The sequence below is a fragment of the Symsagittifera roscoffensis genome, chromosome 1 (assembly GCF_963678635.1).
Source record: "Symsagittifera roscoffensis chromosome 1, txSymRosc1.1, whole genome shotgun sequence".
NCBI classification, from domain to species: Eukaryota; Metazoa; Xenacoelomorpha; order Acoela; family Convolutidae; genus Symsagittifera; species Symsagittifera roscoffensis.
In genome coordinates, this window is record NC_087062.1 from 93,475,583 (window position 1) to 93,492,990 (window position 17,408).

The window sequence follows — 17,408 nt, forward strand, 5'->3', positions numbered from 1 at the left end:
TGTTCATTAAAACGAATGTTTGATGTTCTTCTTAACTGTTCATTAATACGGTTTGACCAAACGTTTCTGACCAAGAGATGCTGAGTTTTTTTCATTGTTTTTTTCATTACAAAGAGGCAGATTTAAAAGGTGGTACTCATTACGAATAATTCTTTCTATAAAATCGGTCATCTAAGAAGTTAATTTTAAACTGTTTGTTGGCTCTGTTTTTTTGTTCACACCGATGAAACCAAGTTAGGAATCACCTATACGTTCGTTACCAAAATTTTCATATTGTTTTAGCAAAATCATGTACAGTTCTCAAAATTTGCTTGAACTGCTAAAATTATTTTTAAAAACAATGATATCCACCATCTCATAAATAATTGCTTAAACTGACAGGATTTCTTAAGCAAAAACGTATTTGAAGATTTTTCGGCCGTAAACAGTCGTTCTTTCTGAAGTCTGCTCTCAGTTGCAGTTTAAGATTGGACAATTAAATTGAAAATATCGCTTTATCTACGTTTTCATAAGAAGAAAAGATTCATTGATTTCTCGTAATATCAGTTCATAATGAAACACTTAAATAGAAACAGTAATGGTAGAAACCCAGAGAGGGCTGAGGACAAACCCACAAGGATTGCAGGGTCATACCCTGAGTTCACAAATAATGGTACAAATTTTTATTACGCTTGCGATTAGTAAAGGTTATCAAGTCGGAGTAACGACTTTTTTAGGTAAACAGCTTGAATCATTTGATAGCTTGTTTTATTAAGAGACGAGGAACGTAGTGAAGACTCTTATATAGGTCTTGGTGATTTAAGTGTTAAAGAACCAAGTGATTTCCTTTATATGGGTCTTGATTAACCTTGCGATAAGCAAGGGCATTGCAATTCAGTATTAGTTTTTTTACCGTAAATAATTTTGTTTACAGGATGACTGAAGTTTTGGTCATGTCTGCTTTCGTCAACGAACAGAAATTTGGAGAACAGACAATTTTCGAGCGTTTCTGCATTTTAAATGCCCGTTCTATTTGAATATATTTTTTGTTGGCTGCAAGTACTCCGCTTTCAGTATATCAGTTTTTTTGTTTTTCTTTTTTTTTTCTGCTTATTCAGCTTAAAAAGTTTCGCTTTTAAGATATCGGCTCAGACGTCTTTTTGAGAGGTTTGAGGACCAATCAATTTTTTTGTAAGTGTTTTGAGGAGGGAATTGAAAACTTTTGAGTTTTTAAGTTTTTAGAAACTTTAAATTGAAACTCGTTTTGAAATGTTGTTTTTTTTCAATACAGTTTTGGGATCATTCGTTCTGTTCATTCTCCTATTAGTCACAAACAAGCATTCAATGGCCATGACCTAATACTTTTGAATTTATGATGTTAACTGAATTACAAAAACTCCTAAAATGGTTTCTTTGACTGGTTTGAGTTGGTGAATGAGCTTTTATAATTTAAAAAAGCGCTATAGAACGGCAAGATTGTGCCTACTCCTGAAATTTTCGTGAAAATGTGAATCAGCTCGGGTTTTTTACTGTCAGTTTTGTCACAACTGAGCACTGGCATCAATTTTTGTATGGTAAACGGTACGAAGCTCCGCTTCGCTTTCATAAGAGCAAAATTGAATTTATCGTAAAACAGCCGACAATTCGATTGTCATATTCACTTCTATCGTGTTTAATTGCAAAGCATGAATTTGTTCACTTGATGTATCAAATATTTATTTCGTATGAATTTCCTATTTCTTCTTCTTTTTCAAAAGCCAGTGCGGGTAACATTTTGAGTGCTAAAGCGAACTCGTGGTTTGTTTCGTAATCCTTTTTCAATCCGAGCTCCGCGGTTTTTCTCATAAAACTTTGTGAAATATGGAAGAAACGTCCCGACAGCTTGGTCTCGGGAAAATTTTTCTGAAACGCTTGAATAGCGGCCTGCTCAAAATCCAGTTCAATTTTTTCAGGTCTACTATCAGGGCTAGTATTTTTAGGGCTTCTAAGAAACGGTGGTAAGTTTTTTCTGTTTTATTTGGCAGGAACGCATATATGCAAGCAGGGGCTATTCCTGAAAGACTAACGTGTATGGAGTAAAGTTGATAAAACATTTTCGGGGTGACTTTAAAAGTTCCATCAGCCAACCAAAAGTTAGATGTTTCAAGCACATGTAGCATTTCAGGGTCGCCGAATAAAATAATCCTTTCGTGATCATTTTGCCCACTGTCAAATCTTATAAAATTTTTGAAAAGTTCGGGTATTCCGAAACTTCTGGTTGCTGGGGAGACTGGTAAGACTTCTTCTCGTTGCTTGCGCGCTCGTTGCGCGGTGCGAACTAAATTTTCTGTGGATGGTAGGGCTAGTTGAGTGGTAATGTTGTCTGTAAAGAGCGGCATTTATGGGTTTGGTACTTTGAGCCGATACAATTTGTTGTTGTCTTGTTTTTGCGTTTAAGGTAATACTCGTGGCCTGATACCACTAGCATTTGTTTGTCTTTCGAAGATAAAGTAAAATGGAATGACGCTTCAAACATTATATCTGATCTGATAGAGTGGTATAACAATGGTCAAAGAAATAGGCAGTATGATTTTTTTAAAACTCACAAACGTCTTTTGTTGCCTTCAATTAGCACCATGTAGGTTCTCTGTTTCAAGCGCGTGAGTGAGGGATTATTTCTCCAACTAATCGAAATGCAATTACTCTTGAGAAGCTAGAGGCATCAAGTGAATTAAGACTAGCTTTTCAGGCCTCATTTAGTAAGCTTAATTGGACTACTCCTGTACTTATAAAACGGACTTAATTTGAAATAAATTATCGTCATTAAAAGGGGTTAAATTGTTGTGGGGTTATCATGTTACGGTGTTATAATATAGGGGGTGTAAACAGAGGGGTTATATATCGTAGGGTTAAAGAGTGGGACACCCAATGATTCACATAATTAAACATAATGATTCACATAATTAAACCCTATTTTTCTTGTGTATATTCTTCTTGTTAAAACAGATTCAAGGAAAACGTCAATTTAAAACGTTTAAATCACAATTATTATGAGCCGTAGATTGGTTTTTGGATATAAAAAGAATGACATAAAAACCTGGATTAGCTATCGCGTATCATATCCGAGTCTTGAACTCACAAAGCTTGAGATGTTTTTTGATTTTCAGATTTGGTATTTTCATGAGATAGAGGTTTGCTGTTCCTGCCTTGTAAACCGGTTTTTTGAAAAGAAAAATTTTCTGATTTCAGTCTTGCAAGATATCTTATAATCAATATTTAGTAACTCAGCTGCATGTATTTCGCAGGCGTTTGAAAATTACTGTGGGTCTGAAAGTTTGCTAGAACATTGAGAAAGGTCATAGCATTTAAGTTATTCGATACAGACGAAATTTTTTGCGTTCAAAAAACAGTTTTTCTATTTGGAGCTCTCAAGTGGTGCTCATGGAGTGGGATATTTCCGAAATCACTGGGTATAAATTTTGGTGGCAGGGCAATCTACCCTATTCCAAACTACCCTATACCATTCCACCCTATGCCATTATACCCTACATACCAATCTACCCTATACCAATCTACCCTATACTAATGTAACCTATACTAATCTGCCCTATATACCAGTTTAACCTGTGTCGATTTGGCGCGTAATTAATGTAATCTTTCAAAGTCCTAATTAGAATCGGAAAGATAACAGCACGTGCTAATTGATTTGAGTCCAAATTTTTGGACTCAATTTGAGTCTTTCACTCAAGGATATTGTTCTAAGGACTAAATCGCAATTTAAGACTCAAAATCTGAATTTTGTCTCAATTAACAGGTTGTCTCAATTAACTACATCATTATATCAATTTTCCTTGGAATAACATTTACTAAAATGAGTCAAATTTCTTGGGGTCTATCTCAACAGAATCGGAGAACGCTTGTAATCGGTGGCCAGGAGTTTACGAAAAACAGTAAACAAAGAATGGAAACATTCACTGGAAGTGTTCAAGATGGGGTCCCATAAATGCAAAACGACAGCAATTACCCGAGCGCACCTACATCTAAGTTTCAATTGCTTTAATTATAGGTTAGAATGGTATGGGGTAGATTTGTATAGGGTAGATTGGTATGTAGGATAGAATAGTATAGGGTAAATTAGCACAGGGTAGATTGAAATAGGGTAGAATGTCATGGAACCATAAGTTTTATGGTATAAGAATTCCGTTAAGGTCCATTCAGACCCCCATATTTGGAGGGGTCCATTTTCTAAGGCGTGGTTTCTATGAAGTCGATTCGCGTTATGGGGGTCCTGACAACTAAATAGTGCAGAGTAACATAAACTTTGTAAACAGTTTCGATATAAAAATACGAATAAGTAATTACCCAAAGCGAGGGCATTGTAATCGGGAGCTAAATTTTTTTCCCGTAAACAACTTTGTTCTCAAGACACATTGGACTCTTGTTGGTGCCTGGTAGTAACGAATACGCCTGGGACGGCAAAGGTCCTGGATTCGAATCTGACCTGGACCAGTGGTTTTTTTTCAAACGGTAAATGTTTCGGTACAAAGAAATTTCGGCTTATTATTTGTCTGCTTATGTTTTGTCGTCTTAGTTGACACATCTAAGAATCGTTTGTTTTAACTACAAGCAATTTTCACTGCAGTTGTCAAAAGTATTTTATAAATCCGGCCGAATCGAAATTTGCTTTTCACGGTTGTAATTTTACCAGCTCGATTTGTTAAATTTTTATTTAAAAAAAAGTTCGTCATCTTTATCGGTCTAATTAATATTGAATTAGTGGCCTCTTATTGCATCGTTACGTCCGAAAAAACTTCTTGTACGCGTGCGTGTGCTCTGAGAGGAAAAGCGACTTAACATTTTTTATAGGTTAAGAATTTTTTAAAACTTTTTCGGCATGAAGGGTTTCTGCTCAGGTTTTTTCGGCTTTGTTACCGCTTGGTAATTATAAATTCAAATCCAATCAACCATGCAGCGTAGAAGTAAAATGACTGCTTGCGACGGCAAAGATTTGCAGTTCGAATCCGGCCGGGCAGGGGCGGATCTAGGATTTTCTCGAGGGGGGAGCGGATTTTCAAAAAATTTTCGAAAATTTTGACGGCCTTTTTTTTTTAGGTCGACCAAATTGATTTTTCGAGCTCTCCCAAAGCATTGTTTTGCCCCTATTTTGGCAAAATTTTCAGCTCCGCAGGCAAATTTTTGAAAAACAGTCAAAAAAGCCGTTTTTGGGCACTTTTTGAAAAATTTTGAAAAAAAAATCGCGGTTTTTTGGCGCGCGCTCCCCCTTAAAAATAGTTAATATTGGCGCCTAAGGCGCCCTTGGAAAAATTTTAGGGTCGGTAGGCCAAAAATGGATTTCTTAAAAAGTACCAAAGGGGGGACCTTTTGGGTCGGCAGGGGGTCGAATCCCTGAGGAAACAGGGCGTCCGCCCCCCCCCCCCCCCCCCCACCCCCTAAATCCGCCTCTGCGGTCGGGGACTTTTTTGCAAACTAGAATTTTGTGCTTTTTCGGATTCGTCCGTCTGTTTAGTTTCCGTAGCTTGTTGTTTCAGCTTTATTCCAGCTTGCTGTAATTCCCATACTTGAGACGACAAAGCTCGGTAGTTCAATTCCAGTTGAAACCTGTTTTTTTTTGCAAATAGAAAGTTTTGGCTAATTTAGATTATTGTGTCTCTGCTTATTTTTGTCTGCTTAGTTCCGCAGAGAGGACTTCTTTGAAAACTTGGCTTCTGTATAGCATTCCCAATGCTCTTTGTAGAGTTTTTATTGGTGCAGGAAAGTTTGTTTCGGATGTTTTGGGCTTATGGTGCAATGTTTATTGACGAAAACGATTTTTTGAATTTTTTCTGTTTGATTTTCATAGTCATTCATAAATGTATTGCAAGTGGTGCGAAGCTCAGCTTCGTCTCTGTGTGTCAAATTTTCACTGGATGTAAATTGTTAAAGCTCAATTTCTTTGTTTTAAAAAGAGGCCCTAATTGAGTGTAGCTGGTTTAGATGTTTGTGTTCCCTAGCGTTTAAGTGTAAAAGAACGAAGTGATTTTCATTTATATAGGTCGCAATTATTTTTTTCAAGTTGATTTTTAGCGGACCGATTTTTGGTTTCCGGTTAAGTTCACTTCATTTCCTTTGTTAAAAGGAAGACAAACGCCACAATAGAACAGCAAGTGTGAATTTTAAAAATGGGCTGTAGTTTTCTGAAATCCTACGGGAATATATATTAATAACATATTAATCCGGTTTTCTCTAAATGGGCTGCCTTTACGAAGAAAGTACTAATCATAAACAGTATATGTAATTCAAAGAGCTTCAACGTGATATATTTTTCTCGAATCAGTTTTCAATCAACGTTTTTTCGGTTTCCTTTTTCTTCTACACTTTTCCAACTGTCTGTTGGCTATGTTTAACTCCATAGCCCAGGTAGTTCAAAGCTCAGCTTGGACTTTTTTGCAGATAATCTGTAGCTGAAATTAATGTCGATGATCGATGAATATATTTTTTAATGAAAAAAATATCGTCGGTATTATTTATATTTAGACAAAGCATATCTGCTACTTGTACCACGCCTCCAAACTGACCAGACGCAGACAGAAAAGCAGGTTCTCCTACTCAGACAATGCGTCGCCAGAGGACGATGATAACCTCTCTTCTCTGGCAACTAGGACTCTGCTGTTGGAACTTCTCGACAACGAGGTCGTCACATTGAATGTGTCTGTGGATGTTCAGAGAGTGACTGGGTTTCTGATGAAGGTGTCAGACTCTCTCGAAGACGACAACCAGTTGAACAGGTTTGCATTAATTACAAAAACAAAATTGGGCTCAAAAAAAGATGAAGCCAAAACTTGTTTAGAGAGTTTCAGTAGAATTATTTTGCAGTTTTTTTTGCAAACTTCGGGCCCAAAATTTTGCCATTTAAAGTCATTTTTGGCTTTGAGTAGTCAATCAAAAGTTACGCCAAAACTGACGGGTCAGTTGCTGGCAACACTATCTCAAAAGGAGCCTCCAAAAATTTGTTATCTTTTTAGTAAAATTACCATTTTTGGCGATCACACGAATATAAATTTTGTAATACAAAACTTAGATTATATCCTTCCTGAACATTATTGGGCTATATAAGAGGCTTCTTTGATATAGTTTTCTGTCAATTTGTGAAAAATTGACTGAGTAGCTTGAGCGCTATAATTGATCGACCACAAAAAGTCAAAATGGCCTGTTTTGGGGTGCCCCTCCCTTTGATAGAGTACTAAGCTACTCCAATCGACAGGTATTTAGCCTACAGACCTTTGAGGAGTTGGCATAAAAGAAAGTTAGACCCCCGATTAGGGGCGATCTCGGGTGGAAGTATATCGGGCTTGAGAGCTTCCAGTCTCTCTTTCACGTACAGGCTGCTGACGGCTGTACGACCAGGCTTGTTTCTGTAGACAGTGATTCTGTACACTCTTCAACACCGTGTACTTCCTCGAGCGTTTGGACACTGATAGATGCCCGGCGCACTTGCAGGTACTATCTGATCTCTTGATCTCGTTCGGTTTCTCTTTCTCCTTGATCTCATTTGGTTTCTCTTTCTTGATCTGGTCAGTCTTGATCGATTCGGTGAGTCTGACCTTCAATTAGATCCCCACCGTCATCTTTTTAACAACATCAGTGCTTGTGGTTAAGGTGCACTGCGGATGAGCCCGGGAAACATGACTCTTCAACCATCCAAGTGTCTGTACTGCTTCTTACGCCCTGCAGCTGGACATCTTTCGGGGTTATTGCGGTGAAGGGGGTCATCTGGAGATTGTCTTTTTCTTCCAGTGCATCATGGTCCCTTCTCAGATGCCTTGGCATTTCTTTTCTCTCAGCAAAATTTCATGAGCAACTCCCCGCTTCACAGGGTACAGTTTGAGGGCGTGAGCCGACCATCCTTTGGTCGACCTCGTTGTTATACTTCAGTGGTTTCGGATTTTTCATCCACTCGTCTTTCCTGATAATCCAAAGCCTTTCTAGGTCTAAGTCGAAGGATAGCAGCCAATCCTTCGCGTACACCTTGCTTTTCACAGCTTGAGAGTTGACAGCATCTACTTTGAGCTTCACAATTGAGGCCCAAAGATTTGCCCATTGTACCGCTAACTCAACTTCTATACTCTTTAAAACGGTACTTTTTCTGCATTTTCGACGTTTGTGCAGGTTCTCTTGCTGTCCAGCTTCAGGATCATTCTTCTGGTTTTGTTGAGCACAGCGTTTAATTTTTCAAAATCGACTTTTCTAATTACAGCTGTCTCAAGACCATACAGTAGAGTGGGTTTGATAAAGGTCTCTACTAACTTTACTTTCGTTCTTATTCTCGATGAGCCACTTGTTAGTGCTGGTCTCATTTATACTAGTGCGGTCCGTGCTTTTGTGCAGTTGTTGGAAACTGCTTTACTGATCTCTCCTTCAACATTTAAAGCGCTTCCTAGCTAGATAAAAGATCTCACCTCTTTTATCTTAGCACCATTAAGGATGATATCACTCGGGCCATCACTATTGACCACAATTACTTCAGTCTTCGTGAGTGATATCTCCATCCCTGCTCTTTGGACTTCCCGATTAAAACCATCCGGTCTTTCTTGGGCCTCTACGGCTGATTCGGAGATCAAAACTACATCGTCCGCGTATGCAAGGTGATTCAAATCCGAACTCTACTTGAGCGTTTTCTTGCACAAGTCATCAAACACCTAATTGAAGAGTGTGGGGCCCACTACGCACCCTTGTCGCACTCCTCTTCCTAAGACAAACTTATTCTGTTTGTCAATCTCCCTTTCTGCCTCATCATGAAGATCCCAAATTTATCTTTTGAGGGGATTTCCAACACGCAGATTTTTAAGGACATTGAACAGTGCTGTCCTGTCCACTGAATTAAAAGCTTTATCCAAATCAATGAAGATAAGTATTAGCGAGTCACGCGCTCTTCGAGTAACGTGCTCTTTTAATTCTTCTTACGGTCCATATCGCTTCGAACGTGCTCCTGCCAGCTCTAAAACCGAATTGCAGGTCATCAAGTGTTCGATCCGTGCTTCTTTCGAGTGGATTTTTCAGTATTTTGCGAAGTACTTTTCCTTCAATGTCTAGTAGAAAAATTGATCCGTAGTTAGAGGGTGAAGTCTTTTCGCCATTCTTGAACAGACTCATAACCATTGTGTCCTTAAACGCTTTCGGGGTATCTGATGCTCCTTCCCAAAAGTTATTGAAGCTTGCATTGATTACAGGAACCACTTGATCTTGCAGTGACTTCAGTAGATCTGCTGTGATTCCACTTTGCCCCGGCATTTTGCCCGACGACATTGATTTAATCGCAAGTTTCGTTTCTGCTCGTGTAGGAGGATTGAGCGTCTCGTTTGATGTCTTCCCTAGTATCTGACCTTTGAGGTTGACATCAATGACTTTTCTCTCTTTGAAGAATTCTTGATAATGCATGTTGCTTGGCCCGATTGATTTCCTGGCTCTGTCAAGCCAGGTGATGCGCTCAGTTCTGAGTGTCACTTTCAGCTTTCGGTTCGCCTCTCTCACAGATTTTTCAGTCAACATATCTTCAAAACGATGACGATCCACCTCAACCGCCCGGTCCTTGCACTCTTTCGTAATGAGTTTTACCTCCCGATTGAGCGCCATGAGCCTACTTTTCAGGTCCGGGTTCCTCTTTACTTGAAACTTACGGTAGATCTTCTTTCTTTCGGAGATATTTTCTTTCTTCGCACTCGTTAGGTGAGCAGCCCAACATCCTGATTTAAGCGGAAAGCTTTGCTCGATCGACTGTTCTTTGATCAGCCGTTGCAGATGATTGGAGGTCTTCTGGTTTTGCTAGTGAAGATAACTCTTCACTCAATCTCTCCCTGAGATTTGCCAGTTCTCTCGCACTATCAAGAATCCTCTCAATTTTCCTTCTGATTGATTCGGTTTTCGCCTTTGCTTTTCTAACTTTTGCCCTTTCGCTCATTACAGATGCCCTTCCGACCACTATCAGCATAGCTCGGTCTGAGTGATAGCTGTCGCCCCAGGAGTTTCTGGTTTCATCGATCGACAGGGATGTCTTTCCCCTGCCTGCGCTAATGATGGAGTAGTCTTTCATTGACAGTTCTCTAGTTCGTAGATGCCTCCACGTACAAGCTCTTCAGGCTGGTTTTCGGAAAAAGGTGTTTTCAATTCTCAAAAGTTTTTCTAGGCACCATTCGCTCAGCAGCATTCCATTCCGACTAGCTTCATCACCAGTGGTGTGAAATCCAACGATTTTTGGCATGAGTGCGCTAGTCTCCCTGCCTATAGCTGCATCAAAGTCATCAAGCATAATAAGCGAGAAGTCGTTTTTGAGATCGACCTTTTCTGACAGAGTTAAAGAAAGCTCTTCTAAGTACTCGGCGTACACGTTCTCATCCGCATTTTCGATTGGTGCATAAGTCGAAAATATTTTCAACTTTGCACCGCAGATTTCGAACCATCCCACACAGTTTCTTGGAGAATACGCTTTAAACTTGAAACATCTGACATATGAGTCATATAATAATCCTACGCCTTTCTCAGTCCTTTTCGCGTTTTGATACACTCCGCTATGAGCGAGTGTGAAACTTTCGCAACACTCCCTCGTATCAGATCTTCGGAGTTGCTTCTCATCTAAAGCGATTAGGCTGATTTTCCTTCTAAACATGGTTTCAGTCAGGGTATCAAGAAACTCCTCCCGACATGCGCTGCGGCAATTCCAGTACGCAATCTTAAATTTACAGTCCTGTACAGTGGGCCCTGCTATTCCACGAAATTGTCTCCGGGCAAAGGAACTGGTTAAGGTCCCCCGGTTATACATTGCGTCTCCGGACATCCTTTCACGATCAGTTCTTTTCTGGTTTCTAACTTTATTTTTGCTAATCGGGTAATTTACTTTTTGACCCTGTGGTAGTCGCCCTTCCTGTTCCGCAGGAACACTCCCCATTACCATTTCTGGCACGCCGGGCTTATGACCGGTTTCTAGCTGGGTTGTTTTTGGGGTAACATTTTGCTCCCAAGGTTTTCAAAATACACTCCCCTGTTAAATAGTGGCGCCGCTGCTTAGGAAAGGAACGCACATTAGTTTGGCTATTTTTCTGGGCTGGTTAATGTTGCCTTACCCTAAAGCAACGAGCACGAATCATGGTGGGCCTCGATCATCCGACCTTTTAATTAAGAGGCGGAGATGTAACCTTTTCACCACCGTCGTCATCCTTTTTTCCAAAGTCAGACCAATTTGAGAAAACTGCGTTTGAAATTTCAAGGTCTACTCGTTTTTTTTTTGGGATAATTCAAATCAGAACGGTAGTGTAGCCTTGGCATCGGTCGTTTGTGTTAGAATTTTTTAAACATGGTAGAAGTTTTAATTCAAGATAATCTCCACTTGTTTTTTGTGATGAATTCGGGTTGCCTGGTTTTGACTAGAAGAATAGACGAGCTGAAAGTGGATTCGCTGGAGGATGCATTCGCTGCAATCAAGAAGGTCTGGTCCACTGTGTTCAGAGGCTATCAAGCGGAGGGAGGCAGCGGTGGGATCTCCTGGCACCTTATTTGTACATTCCTCTACTGCTCCTACAGGATTGTTTGCAAGGTAAAATTATCATCACTAGCCATGTCTGGAGGAGGAGGGGTGTTTGCATTGGTGAGGTATTGTGTTATAATAGTAGAAGTAACATTAAAAGACTTAAATGTGCTTCAAAAGGGATTTATTCGTACTTCAACCATATCGAGATTACAACATATGCTCAACATAGTTTTCTGACACGGTGCACATCAGCAGTGCCATGTAGTTTATAGTGTTGGTAAAAAGTGAATTTCTGACGTAGAATTCATCCGTCCGCTTTTGAATGCTTGTCTTAGGCTTAATTAGATTGTGTCGTCCCTTTTATACAAGCTCAATCATTTTTTGTGAACCGTCTTCAATTTTGAGTTATTAAGAGTCGATGAACGTAGTTTGGACTCTTATATAGGTCTCGATGATTTTTTTTTTCGTTTTTTTTTCAGCCAGGTTTTAAATGGCTCTGGTAACAAAAATGCTTTTAATTAAGCTTATGAATGCCCTTAGGTATTTATGAATTTTGAGTTCAACTCAAGTTCCATTTGCTAGAAAGTAGGCAAAGTGCCCTCTCCAATTATGAAAGCTGAATGGAGCGAAAACACTTAATCGATTTCTAATTTCGTAAATGGAATAAAAGTTTTTCCTAGCCATAAAATTTTTATCAAATTGGCTGAATTTATTTTAAAAGTGCCATTTTTAAATTGCTCTTGAAATTGAAAGAGGTTTGAGGCCATATATTTTTTGTTTGAATTTCGAAGGTTGAGTTGTTTTTCTAAACAAGTCAATTTTTTTCCTTGCGTTCCTTGACTCTTTTTCAACTGTCTGTTGGCTATATTTCAAATTGAGGTTGAATTGATCGACTAGGGCTTTTTTGCGATAAATTTCGTCGAATGTTAGTTAGTATTTATCCCTAAAACTATTCAAATGTTTAATTTTTTTAAATTCAAGAGCTGGAAAAGTTGATAGCTCAAAATAGGTTTGCTTGACAACAGTTTCGTTTTCGGCACAACTGGTGGCGTCTATCCGAGTATTATCGGCTCATTTGTTGCTCGGTAGATGATTTTAAATGCGGAGTTCACGGCGATGGTTGTTTCATGTTTTCCTCAAAGTGATTATCATTCGATATAAACCTAGAAAGTTTTTCGATTTAGTGGCTTCCATGTCATTTGATATGTTTGTTTAGTATCGTAAGTGTTCATAATCGCTTGTTCTGGTGTGATTTTTAACTGCAGCTAAAGTCAAATCTCAAAATTAGGAGACGAGCTAAAAAATTTAGTCAGGTTGACTACGTTTTTGATTTTGTAATATGCAAATATGTTAAGTCGTTTTGCTAACTAACCGAGTTTGATTTTAAGCTCGCATTTGCTGCAAAATAAACAGCTTTTTTCGCGGTTATTTTGCTATGGTCGTACTTTCGATATAGATTTTTGTGTGCGGTCGAATCTCTATAGTTTTGAATTTTCATAATTTAGTGTAAAAGAACGAAGTGATTTTCAGTTATATAGGTTTTGATGATTTATTTCCCGTAAATAGTGTTAAAATTTGTTAACTATCAAATTTGATTTTTCGAGTGTTGAGATTTGATTTCATTTCAAGTTCACTTGGTTTCCTTTGTTAAATCAGGGTAATTCCTATCGAACAGCAAAAGGGCGAGGTCACTAAAAATTTGGATGTCTTCTAGTCTCAAAAATGGACTTGAATTTTGAATTTTTTTTCGAAAGTTTTCAACATTTTTTTGTTCGGTTTTGTTGTTCTCTTACATTTTTCCAATTGTCAGATGGGCTGTTTTTCTAATATAAAACCTCTTTTGAGTTATCTGAACAAGCGGTTTTTGCAATTTTTTGTTTTAACAAGCGGTTTTTGTGCAATTCGTGTGTAATTTGCTACTTTACTTGGCTTACTTTACTCTGTGGGTATTTCGTTTGCTTAACATGCGAGTGTGTGCTGTCTATGTTCATAGCCCTTTGTTTGCCATGTGAACGCGCAATCAATTTGATTGCTTTTTTGGGCCTTAATTTTCACTAGCCTTTTTGAAGGAAATTTTTTTATTTCAGCTAAAAAAAATTTTGTCCTGATTTCATTTTTAGTATTTCTAAATTGAAGTATTTCAAAGTTTCATAGCTGGAACAGCTTGCTTAGGAAAACTTTGATTTTTCGCGGACATTTTTGCGCTAAGAATTTCTTCGTCCGTATCGCTGCATAACATAACTTGAAAAATTTCAAAATTTGATAGCTGGAACAGCTTGCTTAGAAAACTTCATTTTTTCGCAAACCGTTTCGTTCTATGAAATTTCTCAAACCGATTTACGATATGATATGGCTTACTTGAAATTGCTCGAAGGTTCAATGCTTGAATAGCTTGATCAGAACGACCTGTTTTCGCGAAGCGTTTTTATATTGGATACGGGCTGGCTATTATATAAGATATCAGGCAACCTAGATCAGCGGCCGAGACTTTACCAGTTATAAGCATGAATTTATGAAATATCTGTGGATGAAGCTTTTCATTTTTATATGAGTGTCGATTAGTCTTCATTCAAAATTGAGTTGAGTTGAGTTTTCGGCTCTTCTTGATTTTTTTCGTAGTATGTTGGTTCTTTAATTATTCGAGGGTGGAGAATAATAAGTGGCTTGATCTGATTCCGATTTGGTCAATGGCGGAAGTGGTTGCTCTTGAATGGGCAGAGGCTGTCCAAAAGTGGTGGATCTCCGATTGAGAGCCGAGGGAATCCCCTGTTGGAAGTATCGGTTGGGTGCCATGTTGGCGCTTCCACTGATGGATTCTAGAAATCCTGTTCTGTGCACCACTCTGCTGCTTCGGTCACAGTTCATGTTGAAAGGCGCTGGATGTTCCAGGGCTATTTCCTCCACTGTCTAAACATCATATAGTATTATAACCTGTATTATTTCTTCGTCGGAGGGAGTTTAAGAATTGCTACTTCTGTTTTGCAATTGCTGAGAAATTGAACTCAACATTTGAATTTATCGAAGAAGAAAATTTGAGCGTGTTTTTGTCGGTTTGATGTTTGTATCTGAAGCAAAAATACCGTAAGTGGAGTTGAGTTATCATCCAGTGTTATGTGTGCAATGCGCATGAACTCAGCTATATTTCCCCGTGGAATAAGATGGCTCAGCATGAGAATCTTCAGCTGTCTGTGATCAGTTCTTTTCCAGTTAATCAAACATTTTGAAATGGCGAAATAGATAAGTGTGAAACTCATTTTACGGCGACATGTTTTGCGAGAAAATTGGGAAATTGAAAGAGGCGTGCTCTTTTCCACAATGCTAGTGGAAATTTTTGATATAATGCTTTTCATTTTGATTTAATTCTTTTCTAACTCAGGCTTAAGTGATTGGTGTGAAGCTTTTGTTAAAAATTTTTAATGAAAGCTAATAAAGTACCTTCCTTTTGTGATTTACGATAAATTGTTCAAGCGGTCCAAATTTATAAGTGTTTTTGAAAAAGTGAAGTTTCGCTTATTTAGGCCGTGTGGCTTTGTTCATAATCTTTTAAGAAAAAGTTTTGGAAGATTTTCGTTCTCAAATTATTCGGGGTTTGACATTTGATTTCGTTTTGAAATGCTTTTCAAATGTAATGCTAAATCGAAGGCATATTAATTTTTGTTTTTCCAGCGGAATTACAAAAATTATATTTTGACCGAATTTTCCCAAATTGGATTTATTTTGTCAAAATAGGCACAAAAAATTGAAACAGTTTTTAGATGATATGTTTATTGTTCTGTAAAACTCAGTTGTGGAAAAAAAATCAGAAAAAAATCGTTTTTTTTGTGTGCTCACAACTGTCTGTTGGCTATTATGTTATAACCGATATCACGCTTCTACAATGTTAGTCCTCATTGGTTCGTGTTAGCTCGTTGTTAAAGTTGGTTTTTGTATGAGGTGGTTTTCTACTTTTTAAACTGGAAACAACTCAATAACGTACGTTTTATATCACTACGATTGAATATCTTTGTAACTTAAAACCCCAAGAGTAGACTAGACTAGAGATTAACACCGTTTTAATCCAAAAGAACAAAAAGAACTCAAACGTGGCTTCCGTAATATTCAAGAACGAGGGGAGCTTCTCCATGTAATTATAACTGTTTTGAAAAAAGGGCGCAATTTCCTAGATATTTTGAATCGGTACAAATTATGAAAAGGTGATATAATGCCATGATTATAGAAGCGAGGTAAGTACAACCGGTAAAATATAATTGGAAAAGTTTTAAAGTTTTCGGTGGTCAACGAGAGCAAGGAATTTTCAAAACCTTCATTGTGGGCCTGCGTTTCATAGGTAATTGTTGTTGATTCACTTTTCCACTTTAATACCGGATGAAGTTTCCAAATTTGTCAAAAAGTTGACATTTCGGGAAACAGGCATTGGTGACTTATTTGTTTAGCAGCTTATTTTGTTCTTGCAGCTTTTCGGATCTATTTTTCCAAAGAACAATATTATTGGATATCTTTTTTTTTACAGAAAACGGCGCAACTGACGTTCTTCCATAGCAGCAGTTATAGCCATTGAAATTTTGTGATTATAATTATCAGGAAAACAAATATTTGTAAAATATGGTTCTTCACTTAGAATTCGGGGGCCGAAGCTTTAACATTTTTTTAATTAGATGAAACTGTAAAATAGAAAGAAGGCTCAATTATAGCTGGTTTTTGGGGAGTGCGTAGTTCGAATGCTGCATCAAGTGATTCTGTCAGAGTATTGAGAATTATCATAATAAATTGATACGAATTAGGAGAGTTAACAAGTGTTAGTTTTCAGGATATCGAAAAGAATTTCCCAACTTACAACAAGGATAGCTCAGTCCTTTTCGCGTTTTGATACACTCCGCTATGAGCGAGTGTGAAACTTTCGCAACACTCCCTCGTATCAGATCTTCGGAGTTGCTTCTCATCTAAAGCGATTAGGCTGATTTTCCTTCTAAACATGGTTTCAGTCAGGGTATCAAGAAACTCCTCCCGACATGCGCTGCGGCAATTCCAGTACGCAATCTTAAATTTACAGTCCTGTACAGTGGGCCCTGCTATTCCACGAAATTGTCTCCGGGCAAAGGAACTGGTTAAGGTCCCCCGGTTATACATTGCGTCTCCGGACATCCTTTCACGATCAGTTCTTTTCTGGTTTCTAACTTTATTTTTGCTAATCGGGTAATTTACTTTTTGACCCTGTGGTAGTCGCCCTTCCTGTTCCGCAGGAACACTCCCCATTACCATTTCTGGCACGCCGGGCTTATGACCGGTTTCTAGCTGGGTTGTTTTTGGGGTAACATTTTGCTCCCAAGGTTTTCAAAATACACTCCCCTGTTAAATAGTGGCGCCGCTGCTTAGGAAAGGAACGCACATTAGTTTGGCTATTTTTCTGGGCTGGTTAATGTTGCCTTACCCTAAAGCAACGAGCACGAATCATGGTGGGCCTCGATCATCCGACCTTTTAATTAAGAGGCGGAGATGTAACCTTTTCACCACCGTCGTCATCCTTTTTTCCAAAGTCAGACCAATTTGAGAAAACTGCGTTTGAAATTTCAAGGTCTACTCGTTTTTTTTTGGGATAATTCAAATCAGAACGGTAGTGTAGCCTTGGCATCGGTCGTTTGTGTTAGAATTTTTTAAACATGGTAGAAGTTTTAATTCAAGATAATCTCCACTTGTTTTTTGTGATGAATTCGGGTTGCCTGATTTTGACTAGAAGAATAGACGAGCTGAAAGTGGATTCGCTGGAGGATGCATTCGCTGCAATCAAGAAGGTCTGGTCCACTGTGTTCAGAGGCTATCAAGCGGAGGGAGGCAGCGGTGGGATCTCCTGGCACCTTATTTGTACATTCCTCTACTGCTCCTACAGGATTGTTTGCAAGGTAAAATTATCATCACTAGCCATGTCTGGAGGAGG

General features: G+C 38.5%; 2 protein-coding genes across 2 annotated transcripts in view; one reads left to right on the plus strand and one right to left on the minus strand.

Annotated features, from left to right (window-relative positions):
* The window catches only part of LOC134840775 (uncharacterized), a 225,823-nt gene extending 213,708 nt beyond the window's left edge, over positions 1-12,115 (plus strand). Inside the window, exons 3-5 of the mRNA XM_063856818.1 lie at positions 6,493-6,743; positions 11,377-11,593; positions 12,059-12,115. Coding sequence (XP_063712888.1) covers positions 6,493-6,743; positions 11,377-11,593; positions 12,059-12,115 — 525 coding nt within the window. The remainder of the gene's footprint in view (positions 1-6,492; positions 6,744-11,376; positions 11,594-12,058) is intronic.
* Positions 1-17,408, minus strand: part of LOC134852815 (charged multivesicular body protein 4b-like) — a 326,219-nt gene that overhangs the window by 99,541 nt on the left and 209,270 nt on the right. The window lies entirely within an intron of this gene.